Raw genomic sequence first — 16,845 nt, 5'->3', positions numbered from 1 at the left:
AAACTTTTGAGCATGTTTTACTGCTTTGCAGGAAATATAGTACTCAGAGAAATGTGTTTTTCCAGACACTGAAGAAAGCTAAATTCTATGACTTGTCGCTATCAGGACTGTTAGGGAAAACATCAGGCAATATATATTGTGAGATTATTAAATTTCTAAGAGAAATTGATCAATTTAAAAATAATCTAGAGTTTTGGTTCTTTGTTTTGTTTGTTTTGTTTATTGTTTTCTGCTTAGTCTCTTGTCCACACTCCAGTCCACTTGGTGGCGGTAATGCACCTACAAGTTGGTTTGCCAACTGCCAATAAACACGGAAGAAGAAGAAGAAGAAGAAGAAGAAGAAGAAGAAGAAGAAGAAGAAGAAGAAGAAGGTCGAAGTGTATTTTATTCTGAAAATCCTACCGGACTTCCCCTATGCTGCAGTGCTGTGCGGAACACAGCACTGAACATTGAAGTGTACCTCTCTGTTTTCGCGTTACGGTAGTCAGTCAGTAAACGGAGTGATAGCGATAAGGAGTAATGAATAGGAATGAATGAATGAATGAAGGCAGATAAGATAACCTGAATGTCAGCGGACACAGCCACCGATGGGAGACAAGGACGCAGGACTATAAGGCGTTGGTACTGTATGCTACTATCGTTTCATTTTCCGTGACATTTTACTTCACATTTGGTTTGCATTCATAACTTTATTAGTTTAGCATGTGAAGGGGTAGAGACATGTTTATAATACGATAGCATGCATGATAACGTTAAAGTCACTTAAGCTTTGACTCCAGTAACATTTAGCTACACTGACTCGTGCTTCCTGGTATTGCTTCTACGCAATGAATATATGAAATGTATTCGAACTGTATCTTAAAATACTATTGCCAGGTGTTTAAGTAGCGTTAAGTCAGTAACCTAAAGTTCCCTTCCTCTATTTTAATGTTTTAATAGACTTGGCTCAACACCAGTGTCCAGGGAACTTGTGCCATAGAAATGTCACGTCCTTTAGTTTTCCAACACCTCGCCTGTCAGTTTGAACGTTATGTAACTGTCACCTTGTTCTCAGCCTAATACAGTGTTCAGACGGCTGCTGGTATGGCGGCTTCATGCTCCAGTTTCATGATGCAGTTTATAGTATGCTTCCGCAATGCCAAATACACTGTTTAGATGATTTCATTAAACTAACTAAAGATTGAAATTGATGGGTCATTCCAGAATTGGTGGACATGTTCTGTCCCACCAATGACATTTCAAATAAACCATGTCCAAAACGCTAAAACAAGTTTGTTGAGTTTAATTTATTTCTCCTTGGACCGAATGTATACAGTTGGTAAAAAAATGTCTTCCAAATATTATCAAAATGCAATCAAACAGCATTTTCCCTTGTTTTGCGAAATAAGGACGTTGTTAAAAGTTTCCTGTTTGAAAAAATTAAGAAAGACCCAAATCAGTTCAAATGTTTCAAATGTTGTAAATGTAAAGATCAGCAATATTTGTTTTTGAGACATTGTTTTGCCTGACGCGTCAAATATGATGAAATACAAAAAAATATATATATTTTGTTATATTGTGCAAAAAACATATTGATTTCAAAAAGTTGAGGATTTTCTGGCTATTATTTGATGTGTCTATGGATGTCTAAAACTTATATCACATTATTGTCTTCATGTTATGAGTTTGACTCCAAAGCGACCCAAATACACTTTTCAGTACTGTAAACATGCGGGAGCAATTTTTGGACAGGTATCTTGCCTAAAGACGCAATGATTGGTTGATCAGCGCATTAACCCTCAAGGGATATTCATGTCTGAACATGATTTTAACTTATTTCTCCATTGTCAATGTAACGTATGATTTCTAAACAAACAAATATATAACATACAGAACAGATGTGCTTATTCACTCTAAATAATAATTAACATAAGGTTTGGAGCAGCAGATTGCCCAATAATTGAGACAGAGCTAGCTCAAATAGTGGCCGCTGGCAGTTTAGCTTCTTGTGGCAGGTGCCACGCTGCTGCTGCTGCTGGGCAATGACTTTGTTGCTATGACAAACAAACATGATTTAAGAGAAAATTGAAGCATTTCCCTTTTTAGATGGTGTTTCTGAGAGATTAACTCATGTGGATGTGAAGGATCTAGCTTTCTACATTTTCAATTATAAGAGGTGAAGACAAGCTACGGCTCGTTCTGTCAACAGACAAAGCACTGTTTAAAAAATGATTCCAAAAACTCAAGATTACCTGATTGAAAATGACAAATGTCTACATTTTGTGCGTTCCCTGTTTTTCACAGAGTGCTCCTCGACTCAAAGAGGCAGCAGAACAGAAGGATGAGCTCAGTGCAGAGGTAGGTGAATAATTGTTTTTCATAGTTGTGAGGTCACATCCCTTTTAGAGGTGCAGGAATGAGTACGAAGAAAGAAAACCCAGAGTGAAAGAGATTGTGGATTTGTGCGATTAAACATGCCAACAAAACTCATCCAAACCTGTTGTACAAGTTAGAACGCATCAATCCCCGCTCACATCAACCCTGGCTGTCAATGGTTGGGCTCTCATTGACATAAAAGGTGGGGTATGTAATTTTGGAGAAACCAGCTCGAGTTCGCTAGAATTTGAAAATACACAGCCGGAAGAAATCTGCTACTTCCTTACAGAGCCGCTCCTCCAACACACACGAACGTGCACATGACCAATGAGGGCACGAGATAAGTTTGTGCACAGATCGCAGGCTGACAGGCAGGTAGGCCATCCAGTTATTTTAGCCGGGCCGGCTCACATGATTGGTCGTGCTTTTTACAGCGCTACAGCTTCCACAGAGGACATTTATTTATGGATTTGTTGCCAAAGCACTTAAGATATTCATTGCAATCGGGATGTTAAGAGCATTCCATGGAATATAACAAAAAGTGTATCTCGAGCCGGTTTCTCAAACTTACCTACCCAGCTTTACGGTCAATAAAGACCTTGACCAATATTTAGGAGTTTAACATTAGTATATTTAATTCAATTTATCGTCACTTCCTACGAGGTGAAAGTAATGGTTCTCACATAACTTTATCAAACAAAAAGTGTATCTCGAGCCGGTTTCTTAAACTTACCTACCCCACCTTTAATTTTTTTTTTAAAGTTTAGGCTATGTTACATTTGTTACAACTTTGTAAGTGTGACATATGATCACACTTCCCAGAAATATGAACGGTGTTACCTTTCCTAGAAAAGTTGCAAAAGACATACAGTTCATAGTACTGCAAGTGCAAGGACTTTAAACAGTCCATAGGGCAATAACAGTCGTGTTACCTCTTGTGGTGATATGGTGATTGAGCAGAATGGTATTTCAATTGCCAATCTTGGAGATTATTACTTAATACTTGGTTTTTTAATGAGACCTAGCATTCTAGACAAAGAAATTCCCTTAATACTTGTTCTTATCATGCAATTAACATTTTCGTGTGTGTGAAAAGCATCATAGGGTGAGCCTTAGTAGAATTACAGGGTGTAATGTGCGTGCCTGTTTAAAATGGCAGTGCCTTGGGGGAATGTGTGTCTGCCTGCCGCAACCTGTTGACTGCGAGATTAAAATGACCTTTAGAGCTTGTCTCTGTGGATTTTAATCAATGCTGACTGTGATGCGCTGTGATTCACAGACAGCTGAGTCAGCTGCTGGGAGCATGGAGGTGGAAGAGGAGGGCGGAGTATTCTCTCTACTCCGCCACTGGAATTCACTGCAGGAGCTTCTGCTCCCCCCCTTCAGGACCAGGTGCTCAACTCCGTTCTTAGCCTCTTTGCTTTTTGACAAAAGTCAAATTGAACCATGTTGTTGATTTTGACACAATTAAGCCTTTTTTCAGGGACAAGTTGATTTTTTTTAAATGACAGATTTCTATAATGACAGATTTTTTTCAACATATTGATGATTCTTTAACATTTAAATAATTTCTTAGTTCAAAAATGTAATAACTTTGAAAATTGGGTTAATTCACAAAAAAGGATGATCTTACAGAAAGTAGGTGATTTCTCAAAAATGTTATTTCTAACAATTAAATCATCTTTGAAAACTGTTGGATTTTTGAAAAATGACATGCAAATAAATAAAATGTTGTGTTTTTTGAAGATTTGCCATTTTTGAAGGATTAGGTGATTTATTTATTTTTGACAAAATAAAAAACAAACATTGCCTTCTGACATAAAACTAAAACAGTAAAAAACAAACAAGGTATATTCATAGTGTTACGCCCAGGCCTAGGGGAACCTAGGCGCAGCACAAAGTTTGCTCTCTCCCCACTTTTCCCACTGTCAAGACAAAGGACGCCGAGACAGAGAATGTCATTTGGTAAATTTCATTTACCAAATCCAACAAAAATATACTTTCACAACAAAAAAACATGCTGAAAGTCTGATACATAATTAACAAGACAGGAATAACAAAACCACACAAACGAACTAACCTTTAACACAAAATCTTACCTAATAGAGACAAATAAATATACAGGCTTCTTACCTACTCTAACTTAAAACAAGAGAAAACAATCAATCCAAAAGAAAGAAAAAGGGGTTTGCACTCCTGAGAAAAATAACTCGTCTACAAAGACAGGTAAAGAAACAGCTCACAGCAAGCAGAGAAGGACAAGATACTCTCAAAGTGTGAACACAGCACAACAGGACAAAAGATCTTAACACGCGCAACGTTGGGAGTAGGAGACTTTGAGTCAGAGAGAGAGCCTCGAGGAACTACACGGCTGCAGCTTAAAAATGCTCCCGTCTCCTCAGGTGGACCAATCAGCCTGACGAGGGTAGCTAATCAGCTAACGGGCACCACCTGCTTGCTCACACACACACACACAATCACAAACACACTCACAGACACAGAAGGAGGGAAAAATATATACACAAATGACCTAACGACCCAGGGTCGTAACAATAGTGTAAATACAGGATTTTGATTTTTAACAGTTTTTGTTTCTGAACAACTTCATGATTGGAGTTTAGCATTCAGTGGAAGGTTTCAGGACAGTGCTAACGCTGAATATGTTGTGTGAATGTAGTGGTTATGTAAGTATTATTATTAGCAGCAGCAGCAGGTTGCTCTTAAAGGGGCACTACAGCACTTTAGTACTCCACTTCCATAGAGTAGTGAAGCAGAGACAGATACAATATTATTAATGTTTTAGTCTATGCAGCAGAAGCAGAGATGGTTTCAGTTCCAGTCAGGGCTCAGGCTCCAAACACTCAGGATCTTTCCCATGATCCTTCTCTTGTCAGACCCTCCCTCCCTGCCAACATTATTCAAGCTGCCATCTTCAAACTTAGGCTTCACTTTCTTCTAAACTACACACCTGAAAAGTTTCCTGACTGACACACTGTTATGAGTAATGTTATATATCTAAAAAAATACACGTTTAGTTCAGTTAATCAACTCAGATGACCAAATGTTTCCATTATCAACAGCAGAGATATAGCTGACCTTGGTGATATGTGTACAGGTGTGTGTGGTTATAGTGTAGCAGCGAGCTGGGACCCAAAATACCACACAGACAGCTGGTTTCTAGGTCAGGAACATGCCAATGGTCCAAACGCTGTTTCTAATTGCTCGTTGCCCCACATTAAAATAGTGCCGAGACCACAGTGTAAAAAGAACTTCAGCTTTCATGACCAATACTCCTCTGGGTACAGTTTTAGTTATAGCTACATTATCTGTAGTCTTAATGGAGTGGTGCAGTGATGACATATTTTTGTAGGCCCACCCAAAAGTTAGCATCACATTACATTGCATTTAGCTGACGCTTTTATCGAAAGCGACTTCGACCAAGAAGATACAAACTTGAAGAAAACAGTCATATAAGTACATCAGGTTTCATAGAGCAAAAACATTTCAAGTGCTACTCAACTGGCTTTATATAAGCCAGTCCTTTATTAGTATATAAGTGCTTTGTTAGTAATTCTATCTCTCAAAGTGCTCCCTCGACCAAATTCAATATGATTTCTCCATTGGATTTTGGAAAATGTCTGAAAATAAGCTCTGTGGCAAAATCTAATTTATGATACTTGCACATTTGTTCGACAGCAGGATAGACTCCACATATTATGACCACTTAGAAGCGTAAATGCAATAGGCATTGCATAATGCTAGCTCAAGGCAGCATAGCTTCACCTCACCTTGTAGTATTGTCGGTTGAACCAGTGGTAAGTCAAGTCTGTGTTTTAAGTTATTCCAATAGCCTTTTATAATAGTTGCTTATGTTTACCCATAGATCTTTTAAAACATTATCCTAGTTTACAAGTGTTTTTCTAGTGTCTGCTAACATGCACAGGTTTTGAAGTGCAGAATGGTTCATTGTCATCCATTATAAAGTGGGTTTTTTACATTTGAATAGGTGTCCTTACATGCAGTTGATTGGTTGCACAGCTCCAAAAAGACTTGATGAAGGAAAAGTTGCGAGAACACTGAAACATTTATGCAAGATTATGTAATTAATCCTAAACAGAACTACAAATAACATCATTACACTATTTCACCTCTTTTAGAAAAATGTACATGTCAAAAGCAGCTCTCGGGGTATTTTGTGAAATCTGAAAATATGTCCCTTATGTCAAAGGGGAGTTGGGAAAAGTTCAACTCAAAGTGTGGAGCTCACTTTTTACTCTCTTACAGAAGAAGCCATAGAGATCCACAAGAAGAAGCTCTTCATGTGGTTCAGCCACCTTCCTCAGGAGGAGAAACAGTTTGGAGGCTACTTCAGCCCGGAGACCATGCATGTGGACCCGATGATCCTGGAAAGAAATGCAGAGGAGAGGGCAGGACTGCTCACTTCCCCTCTCCAAACCCAGACCCCCTCCAGCGGCCATGTGACCGTGGAGCAGCTGTTTGAAACCACCGATGCCTGGAGTGAGGGCCGGGGCCTCAACGTGCTGCTGTACGGGGCCGTGGGGACCGGGAAAAGTACCGTGGTGCGCAAGCTGGTGCTGGATTGGTGCGCTGGTGCCACCCTGACTCACTTCAAGCTGCTGGTTCCTTTCTCTTGTGAGGACCTGGGCCAACTGTCAAAGTAAGACAGATATATATATAGTAATGAAGAAATGCCTACGGGAGCACTTCAGAAAACATAGATGGGAAATAAAAATGCATATTGACAACATAACTAAAAAATAATGTTGACATCAGTTTGCTGTAGCTGGTTGTAAGATTAGATTTCAAATCTATTTTCTTTAGAATTTCTTCTAGAATATGAAAATGGACACGGTGGCCCAGATTTAGTTTACGTCGTTGGATATGTTAGCAATAAATTGCACAAAGTGAATTATCCCCTCTATCACAGGGCGGTCTCCTTGAGGGACCTTGTGGGCAGGAAGTACCTCCACCTAAAAAAACACCCCCTGCTGGGCGGGGAGGGGAACCAGGCCAGGGATGTACTCTTCCTCTTCAATGGGATGGAGAAGATGAAACTGGACTTCCGGATTGGAGCCACGGAGCTTTGCAGTGACCCCAATGAGGTGCTGCCTCCAGGTGTAGTGGTGGTCAACCTGCTGAGGAAGTACCTCCTGCCTGAGGTGAGGGACAATCACTGTAATGTTATTTATTCATCTCTTCTGTTTCTCTGTAATCAGCACTTCCTGTAGAAGTTTCACAATAAAAGCCTTGAGTAAAGGGCAGGATAATTTCCCTTAAAACAGCTGGAAGGCTTAAATAAGGGCTAAATAAAGATTGTCTGTAGTTTTATGTGTTACTTGGTCATATTCATACTGTATTTATTCTGTTTTAAATTAAAGAGCTGGAGCTGTGAAATATGTGAGCTCCAGCAATTCATATAAATATATTATTTAGGACAGCACTGAACTGAATCTTTTTTTCCGTTGTGCACCCAAAGCAATATCAATTTAGCTGGTGTTAGATTTTTATATGGCATTTTATCTACAGTATAATGACAGTTGTCACAACATCAACAAAAATCAAATTCTTTGTTTTAAGAAAAGGAACCTAGTCTTCTACAGCTCAAGAGCACTTTCCAGCCTTCAGTCATCCATAATATTCAATTATATACCAAATAATAATGACCAAATAACACAAAACAAAAACATGGCAAAAAGAATCAGGAAATTGAACTTTTTCCCTGAATATATGTTCCAAAAAAGGGGAAGCATTTTGACTTTGAGCGGAGAACCAGAAGTGGTCAAATGCTAACTCATCTCTGGGTTTTTAGGACGCATCCTTGCAACATCACTATCAATGTTCTATGTTCTACAGAGAAATGCTGTGTTCTTGTACCAAGCTGAATCAATTAAAATACCCAAGGCCGAACAAGCCAAAAAGTTTGCAAAAGTATACTAGGTACTCTTTAAATCTGTGTTTATTTCTTAAGTGTATTAATTTCAATATGTGTTGTTGTTGGCTTTATAAGTTGGCTGTTGTATGTTCCCAGGCCAGCGTCTTGGTTACCACCAGACTTTCTGCTCTGGAACGTATCCCTCAGAAGTACGTGACTCGCTATGCCCAGATTTGTGGCTTCAATGATCCGGACCGCCAGCGAGCTTACTTCACCAGCCGCCTGATGCAGCAGACTGGAGAAACTACACATAACAATGAGGCCCATGGTCTGATAGAGCTACTCTACCTCAACCTTCAGAGAGAGAGCCAGCTGGCTGCAGCCTGCTTCCTCCCGTCCTACTGCTGGCTCACATGTGCCACCTTACACTTCCTCCATTTCACAGACGCCAAGGCACCCATCCGCACACTGACCGGCATCTACACCAGTTTCCTCAGACTCAACTTTGGAGGGGAGGTGCTTGGCACAGGGACAGGGACAAATGCGGCCATTCAGGAGCAGCACAATTCTCTGATGTTGTATGTAGTCCGTACAGTCGGGAAACTTGCGTTTGACGGCGTGACGAACAAACGCACGTCATTCTCAGAAGAGGAACTGGAGCAGTGGATAGGAGGGAAGACCAAGACGGATGAGGAGCTGCGTCAGCTGGCCATGTTCCGGACTGATGTGCTCGACTTCTTCTTGGCTCCCTGTGTAGAAAGCTTCAAGCATTCACCAGAAGACCCCAGTAAGATTGATCAGAAGCGGTATGTTTTTGCTGTCCCAGCCATGCAGGAGTACCTGGCAGCTCTCTACGTTGTTCTAGGTGAGAACAAATCTGCTCTGGAGAAGATGACCAAGCAGGTGTCTGTGGCCATTGGTCAAGCCAGTGAGGACGTCAGTGCCATCTTTAACATCCTCTCTAAGTTCATTCCCCTCCGGATATTCGCTGTTTTCAACCTCCTTAAGCTTTTTCCAAAGCTCTACGAGAAGATCAGCATTAAAAACCAAAGCAGTATCGCCAGAACCATGGCTGCCGAGATGTTCCGCACCGAGGATCGCCACAACGAGGACGTACTGGATCAGGTGGAGCAAAGCCTCCTGGGAGTCCATGGCCCAGAGCCCCAGCAGATCAGTGAGGCCCAGCCTTTTGAGCTCTACCCTATCTTCATGGGGGGGCTGTTGCATTACGGTAACCGTGTCCTTCTCCAGCAACTCGGCTGCAGCATTCAGAGCACCACTGTGGCCCAGATCACTCATGCCCTCAGGAAGTACCTTGTCAGAGGTAACAGATGTGTTCATTTCAGTCTTGTTAAACACTGTGTGCTTTGTCTTTTGACTTAAGTGATTGTTTAAGTACTGTAAGTCTATTAAGGTTAACTTGACACATCAGAATTCCCCTGAAAGATACCCTGCGCTCAAATATTTTTTATTATGTTGAAGTTTTGTCTTATTTAATACTAGAGCTGAGCCAGCCTCAGCCCCCAGAAGAGCTGATGGATCTGCTGCTCCTCCTCTATGAGTTCCAGAACCCCAGACTGACCGCAGAGGTTTTGGCCTCGATCAGAAGCATCCGCCTCACCAACGTCCGTATGACCTCACTCAAGTGCTTTGTCCTGAGCTCTGTGCTGTCGTGCACTCCTGCCAGGTAAAGCGCTTCATTTGAAACCTGTTTAGGGTTTAGTACTTTATTTTTTTCCTGGCTTTGTAAGATATTATTATTTCTACTTGTTTAATACCAAGTGGATCCAAAAGAGTATACTTGGAGTTGCTGCTACAACTATTGGGCTTCGTGAAATTAAAGCCTTGGCCATACCTACTGCTGGAAAATCGTGTTCGCACCCAACAATTAGAAATAAAAAAAAATAAAAATCAAGAAACTACAACAAAAGAGCAGTTTTAATTTTGGGAGAACTTCCGTGACTAAATCTTACTGAAACGTTTAAACCAGAAGATAGTAGAGTTACGTTTTCTCTCACGGCATTCTTGTAAAAACAACTAGTGGTGTCAATTGATCTAAAAAATGACCCATGAAATGCAATCTGAGAAAGAGAAATCTGAAGATTCCTTACTTTATCATAACGTGATTTCTGAATTATTGGAATGAAGACAGATCCTTTTCTGTCACTTAGCTAAAGCATCAACGAACCCACTGTCACAGGGAGCCGCTGTGGTTACCTTCTGTGCGATACACAGAGTTGATTTTCTGGTATTTTCATATTGGCGCTAACATTGATAGCCCTAGTAAAATCATATGTTATGATAAAGAAATACAGCTCTGTTCTCCGTTGTATTTTTTTGAATTGAAGTATTTTCCATAGGCAGCGATGTTCAGCGCAAAGATTTCAGTTTCAAAAAGTTTCTGAAGACATTATAGCTATAGTATAGTTTGTTCTACTGCATATGAAATGCATGTATGTTTAGTGTTGTCATTTTACAAAACATGTTGTGGATTCTGACTGCAGTTATCGCCTTGAAGAGCTGGACCTGTCCTCCTGCCTGCTGACTCAGGACAGGCTTCCGATGCTGTGGCCTGCCTTCAGACACACATTCAAACTCAAGTGAGGAACACTCTTCTTTGTGGTTTGCAGTGAATAACAGAGGGGCCCTTTTCAAAGGAAATATGTGGTTTGTTTGCATCTTGCTAAAGGTTGTACTGTAATATTACTAAGAATTGAACAGTGTTTGTTAAACCATAGCAATGTTAATACATCAGACTGATTAGAATTCAGTAGAACTACTTTATCTGTCCTAATCAGTTACAGTGTGTTTTGTTTTATTTGTAGTTTATTGTAAATCAAAGAGGTATGTCTGAGTGATGTTTTCAATCAGAGAAAAAGTCTATGAACTCTCACATATCTTTGGCATGTTGTCTACTAACATGTATCTGTGTTTATTGGTTAGCATCTTATCGGCTTCATTTGATTAATAGCTGTTTTGTTTTTTTCTAAATATATATTATTTCTTTATTAAATCGTTTTATTTCTTGATTGACTCATCAATTAGTCTACTTCTCTAAAGTAACCAAATAGAGAGTCAATGTGTGGCATCCCTGTGGTAAAACATGGTTAAACCAGTTCAAACAGGTTAATGATGTGGCATTAAGCCAAAGAGGTTCTTGTGCTTTTAGTCCACCCTTATTGATATAAATGGGTCATAAGATGTGTTTTAAAGGCATTTTTACTAATGACTCATTCTCGTCTAGCATGTGAATGCTGTGTGTGATTGTTGTGTCTGCCTGTCTCTGTTGTCCTCAGTTTGCAGTTTAACAGCCTGGGTCCTGAGTCCTGCATCCTCCTCAGGGATCTGCTTCTAGACCCCGAGAGCTGTATTAGATCCCTACAGTAAGAACACGTTTACTCATGTCTTTAAGGGTTCTGTACAAAGGAATCCTCTCTTTACTGTGCTATTGTCTTTCGTTTGGAATATACAAAATTCAATGAGTTACTCAAAGTGACCTGATCAACAGCGCTGCAGATCAGGTCCAAACATTACAAAGTAATTCATCAAACGCAGTTAGCTGCCGGATTAACAACAGGCAGGTGGTTATTGTGAACCAACACACCTTCAACATCATGAGTAAACACCACGTTTTACCATGCCAATTATTGTTATTATTATTACTATTAGTATTAGTATTAGTATTAGTATTATTAGTATTATTACTACCAATTATAGAGTGAGATCATCTGTTCTGTACCAGCACAGCCTCCTAAATGATCCTTATCTCAAATGGTTTACCCATAAGAAAGGGTCCATTAGTCCTGCTTTTTTCAGAAAATGTGCTTGATATTAAAGGCAGTCACAGGCCATAGTCAAATATTTAAAAAAAATCAGTTCCTGTCTTCTCCCAATCACTGAACTTCGGTGAAAAAACGTAAGTACAGATGTGAAGGGGAATACATCAGGACCTTGGGAAAGACAACCGGACTAAAATGTTCCGTAAATGGACCACTGGAAGCATCTAGATACTTTGCCTCGTCAGTTTCATGCAGGCAACATTTATTTTAAAACAAATAATAAATAAAGGAAGTGAAAGGAATTGGTGCTCACCCTCACCGGCCACTTGTATTTATCAATATGAACCCCAGTTAGTATGATTGTATGAAACGATTTGATTTAAAATATAACTTTTTGCAATAGATGCATTATTGAATAGCCCAGCAATGTCTGACTATTCTAACGTGTTCTTCAGACTGTGTGACAACACTCTGCTGGAGTCTGGAGCCAGCACTCTGATGGAGGCCTTCCCAGAGAACCAGTCCCTGACGCACCTGTCCCTGATGCACACCGGGCTGGGGGACCGGGGGGCCCAAGAGCTGGCTGAGAGGCTCCAGCAGCACAAGGGCCTCCAGGAGCTCAACGTGGCCTACAACAACATCGGAGACAGGACTGCCATGACTCTGGTGGACGCCTGCAGGGAGCACCCCAGCATCCACACTGTGCAGTGAGCAGCTCTGCAACACAGTGTAGTGAAGAGTGTCACTATCTTCTCTTCAGGTTTTGGTGTTGATGTAGTGTGTTGTGTGTTGTGCAGCTTGTACCTGAACCCTCTCACTGACGTGGGGAAGCAGTCACTGTATGTCCGAGGAGATCCCAAGAGCCAAAGCGGCCGGAGGGTGAAGGTCCTGGCTTCAGTCACCGAGGGCTCAGACCTCTCCGAGGACTGGCACCCTATCCTCAGCGTGATCCAGAAGAACATCTCCTCCTGGGACCGCCAACGAGTCAAGGAGCAGCTGAAGGTACACACAACTACGTAATGAAGTCAGAGAGAAACCTCAGCGATAAGAAAAACCCAACAGTTCATCTGAGTTAAATATCCATAAAGTATGACTATAGCATTTAGAAAACATTAGCATAATCATTAACTAAAAAGGTAAAAAGTATGAGGTTAAGCATACAAATTAATTTCACCACTGAAAATGAAAGATGTTGCTGTTACTGATATGTGATTAATAACTATTGACTACTGACTCCACAAACATTATTGACGTTTCGTTCAACTAATGTATGTCTTGGAGAAATACCGTTTGAACCATCGGCTTAACAAAACAAAGTGTTAAATAGTGTTTTATTTGTCATATAGTTTACAGATTTGTATCTTCACGGTCAACTTTTTATATTTTCGAATATAATATATATATTTTGGAATATTTTCATCTTCTATTTTGAGATTTTTATATTGTATAATTGTTTATTTTCTACTCCCTTTTATTTCTAATTATGTGCAATACAATGTATTAATGCTGCTGCCACGAAACATTATCTTATCTTATTTTAGCTGGTGAACGTGTTTTTGTGAAAAAGCGCCCTCTTGTGGTGAAACCCCGCAATCGAATGAATGGTCATGTTCATCATGGAGAATAGACGCTGAGTATCTTAACCCATAGAGCAGCGGTTCCCAACCTTTTTCAACTCAGGGCCCACTTAAGAATCCAAAAAATGTTCGCGGCCCACATTCAACCATAAACAATACGGAGTCTAAATAAAGTTCTGATTGGTCAATTCAGAACATGTGACATGTTGTTAATCCAGTGGAACAGACCACTGTCAAGGACTGTAATGACCGTTGCTAAGGAGGATCGAGAAAGAGAAAGGAAAAGAGGTTAAAATACAAAAAAATGTTTCCACACAAATCATAATGTTTGCAAATTATTTGGCGGCAAATATTGAATTTACATTTACACCCTTTAATATTTTATTTGGGCTTTTAGATGAAGACCACACACAGTTAATAAATACAACTATTCTTCTGGCTAAAATACATATTAATTATGTAATCTTAATTTAAGGTGTTTGAAGAGTAGATTAAAAATACAATTTATTTTGGAAAAAATGATTGCCACAAAAAATGAAAGGGTGGCTCAACACGCCATGAAATGGGAAATAATGAGCTCTAACGAAGAGTGGGATTAAAGGAACAATAAATATGCTTGCCATGTTGTGTTTGAGGTGGTATTTGGCTGTCAACCTATTTTTGTTTGTGAAATGTTGAAGTGGAAAAATTATTTGGCGGCATTAAGCGCATTTCACAACATTTGGGACCTCATGATTTAAATAAGGGCTATTGTGTTTGTACTGGGAAGTTGTTTTGCCTTTACCTTTTAAAAAATGAACCGCTGATTTGAAGACGTCGTCAGTCAAGAGGAAAACGGCGTAACGTGACTAACATGGAGGTTGTAGTAGTGCTGTCATGAATATTGTATATTTGCTTCAATGACCGTCCTCCTGTCGGGCAGACTACCAGAGTCTGGGATTTGGAGGCATTGGGCTGTCAGTGGGCTGGCCTTAGATTTGGAGGAGAAAACATAAGTGGGGGCCTCTTTATAGCATTAAGAAAGTATTTCCTTAATCATTAACTACAAAGGAAGAACGTTGGAGAGGGTAAGCATACAAATACATTCCTCCATGAAGTCCATTGTGATGCATGACAGTAACTCAGCCCCTCCCCCTGCAGGTGTTCCTCAGGGACCTGGAGTGGGGCCGTCAGCAGCAGCAGAGTTTCTGGAAGAGGCTGCACTTCCGCAGGGTGGAGAAGGGCATCCGGCAGACTCTAAGGATGCTGGAGAAGGACACTATACCTCCATCCTCAGGAAAAAGCAAATGGGCCATCAACACCAGGAGGTGAAACGGGCTACATCTTCATAACTGTAAAGAGCTGACATTCAACAGTTTACCAAGCATCTCAAAGAGACTTTGTTTTATCATTTTGTCAGAGATGTTTTAATCCTAACAGAGAATGCAGTCAGGACACTCACAGCGAGCTTTTTACCAATAATTGCAGCAAAATGCATTTTGGCGGTGTAATGCTTTTGTAATGCTATGGAACAAAAATGAGCTGACTATTCAGGTGCATTTAATGAACACGAACACATATGATAGACTTTCTGATGTACATACAACTACATGATAACACAAGAGGAGGTTGGGGAGGCGGATAGAGTTACATCCATTTGGTTTTTAAAGGTCCCCTATTATACTCTTTTTCAACAATATAGGTCTCAGATATACACAGAACATGTCTCTGAAGTGTTTGTCTCTAAATACCAAACAGATCATTGTAGCATGCCATAAAGCCCTCTGTTTCAGCCCTGTTTCAAAAGTGCTGATTCTGGGTCAGCACTGTTGAACAGGGCGCTATTGGCTAATGGTTGCACAACCTAAAAAAACATTGTTATACATATTTATGTATAAAAGACATGGAAAAGTGGATTTTGCATAATAGGTGACCTTTTTAAAGAATTTCAACAGGTATCATCTGATATGTTTTCCTCTCAAACTGAAGCAGATTGTTTGTTAAATGTTAATATGCTGGGTATAAGTTACAAGTCAATCTTTAAGTAAAATAACAAGGCTGCTGCAGTGATTTTGTAATCAGGTCCATTAAGCTGGGAGACTGACGAGTGATTTCATCTTGGTGCCTCCCTAATATGCTCCTGAATCGGAGTCACATGCAGCCACATATGTGCAAAGCCTTATATAACTTTTAAAATATATGTATTGAGCTAAGAAAGTGTACCTTCATGTTTTCTCTTAGACTCATTCAGTTCAAAATAAAACAAATATGTACTGTACTGTGTCTGCATTCAAGAGGAAGTGTGTTTATTGCTCTTCTCTGATATGACCAGCTGCCTTATTTCACCACCAACAGCTGTATTTGGTTTGATCTTGTAAATGTGTTTGTTCTATACTATATGTTGAACATCTAAGTAGGGTTTTGGTTCAAACTGAAACGTGTTGTTCCATTTCATTTCATTTCATTTCATTGAGCTGTACCAAGTACCAAAAGCTGGCATTAAATGTCAAGTTGTATTAAAGTTATTTTATGATTAGAGTTCCTGCTAGAACGTAAAATATTTTAAGTATTAAATATGATATTGTACTTTTAGTCAAAGTTTTTGCAGATCTACTTGTGTTTGAGTTTGTTTGCTTTGTTTAATGGGCAATAGGGTTTTGTAAAAACCCATGTTCAACTACCTAATGAAAAAAAGGGCCAGTACCCAGCTGGTTTCAAAAGCACATGATACTCCTATCCCTTTCCTATGGGTTTGTTGTGGAACATGTAAACTGTATCAATGGTAGGGCTGAACCAAATAACTTTTCTTGAAGTTACTTTTTTCTTATCTTATTTCTGTTTTTGTTTGAAACTGCCTTCAACCCTCCAAGTTAAAAAGGTTATGGAGGAATGCTGCCTTATTTTAACTTTATTTCATATCCGATGTTCTATCCTCAGATCAGCATGATGTGGTGCATGTTCAGTGCTGTAATATTAATGCTGGCATGTCATTGAAACATGCTGCATTAAATTGTATAATGTAAACAGTGTTGTCTAAGTTATTTCTGTTGAATTATGTATTAGATCAAACATAAACATTGTTGTTTACTTGGATAGTTACCTCTTTGTTATGCTAAGCGTAATGACAGCTTCCTTATGTTTGAATGTAGATGTGTTTATCGAGTAACGTTGACAATTCGAGTGACCAGCTGTATTACATGGAAATGTTTAAATAGAAAGCAATATTGGGTGTTTTAAAGATATCTTTATTAAGTACCAATGG

General features: G+C 39.7%; 1 protein-coding gene across 4 annotated transcripts; it reads left to right on the top strand.

Moving 5' to 3' along the window:
* Positions 1 to 238: 238 nt before the first annotated feature.
* nlrx1 (NLR family member X1) lies at positions 239 to 16,607 on the top strand. Of its 4 annotated transcripts, none has more exons than XM_079675872.1 (12): positions 239 to 621; positions 2,284 to 2,337; positions 3,635 to 3,747; positions 6,643 to 7,033; positions 7,304 to 7,535; positions 8,405 to 9,572; positions 9,752 to 9,935; positions 10,753 to 10,848; positions 11,545 to 11,631; positions 12,483 to 12,734; positions 12,825 to 13,029; positions 14,745 to 16,607. In XM_079675872.1, exons 2-12 carry the CDS (start codon positions 2,321 to 2,323, stop codon positions 14,913 to 14,915), a joined length of 2,916 nt encoding a protein of 971 aa, XP_079531998.1. In that variant the 5' UTR covers positions 239 to 621; positions 2,284 to 2,320; the 3' UTR covers positions 14,916 to 16,607. The 4 variants fall into 4 exon arrangements, with proteins under 4 accessions (XP_079531998.1, XP_079531996.1, XP_079531997.1 ...); XM_079675870.1 differs by having other exon boundaries at positions 240 to 621; positions 6,640 to 7,033; XM_079675871.1 differs by having other exon boundaries at positions 240 to 626; positions 6,640 to 7,033.
* The last annotated feature ends 238 nt before the right edge of the window (positions 16,608 to 16,845 follow it).

The sequence above is a fragment of the Notothenia rossii genome (assembly GCF_949606895.1).
Source record: "Notothenia rossii genome assembly, chromosome: 4".
NCBI classification, from domain to species: Eukaryota; Metazoa; Chordata; class Actinopteri; order Perciformes; family Nototheniidae; genus Notothenia; species Notothenia rossii.
The sequence above is the reverse complement of the archived record's forward strand: the minus strand, read 5'-3'. Positions and strand labels throughout refer to the sequence as shown.

Excerpts from the sequence above, each read along its gene's own strand:
- nlrx1 (XM_079675870.1), top strand. Across the intron at positions 11,632-12,482 it reads AGCTGTATTAGATCCCTACA|ACTGTGTGACAACACTCTGC; the intron begins GTAAGAACACGT and ends CGTGTTCTTCAG. Across the intron at positions 12,735-12,824 it reads CCCAGCATCCACACTGTGCA|CTTGTACCTGAACCCTCTCA; the intron begins GTGAGCAGCTCT and ends TGTGTTGTGCAG.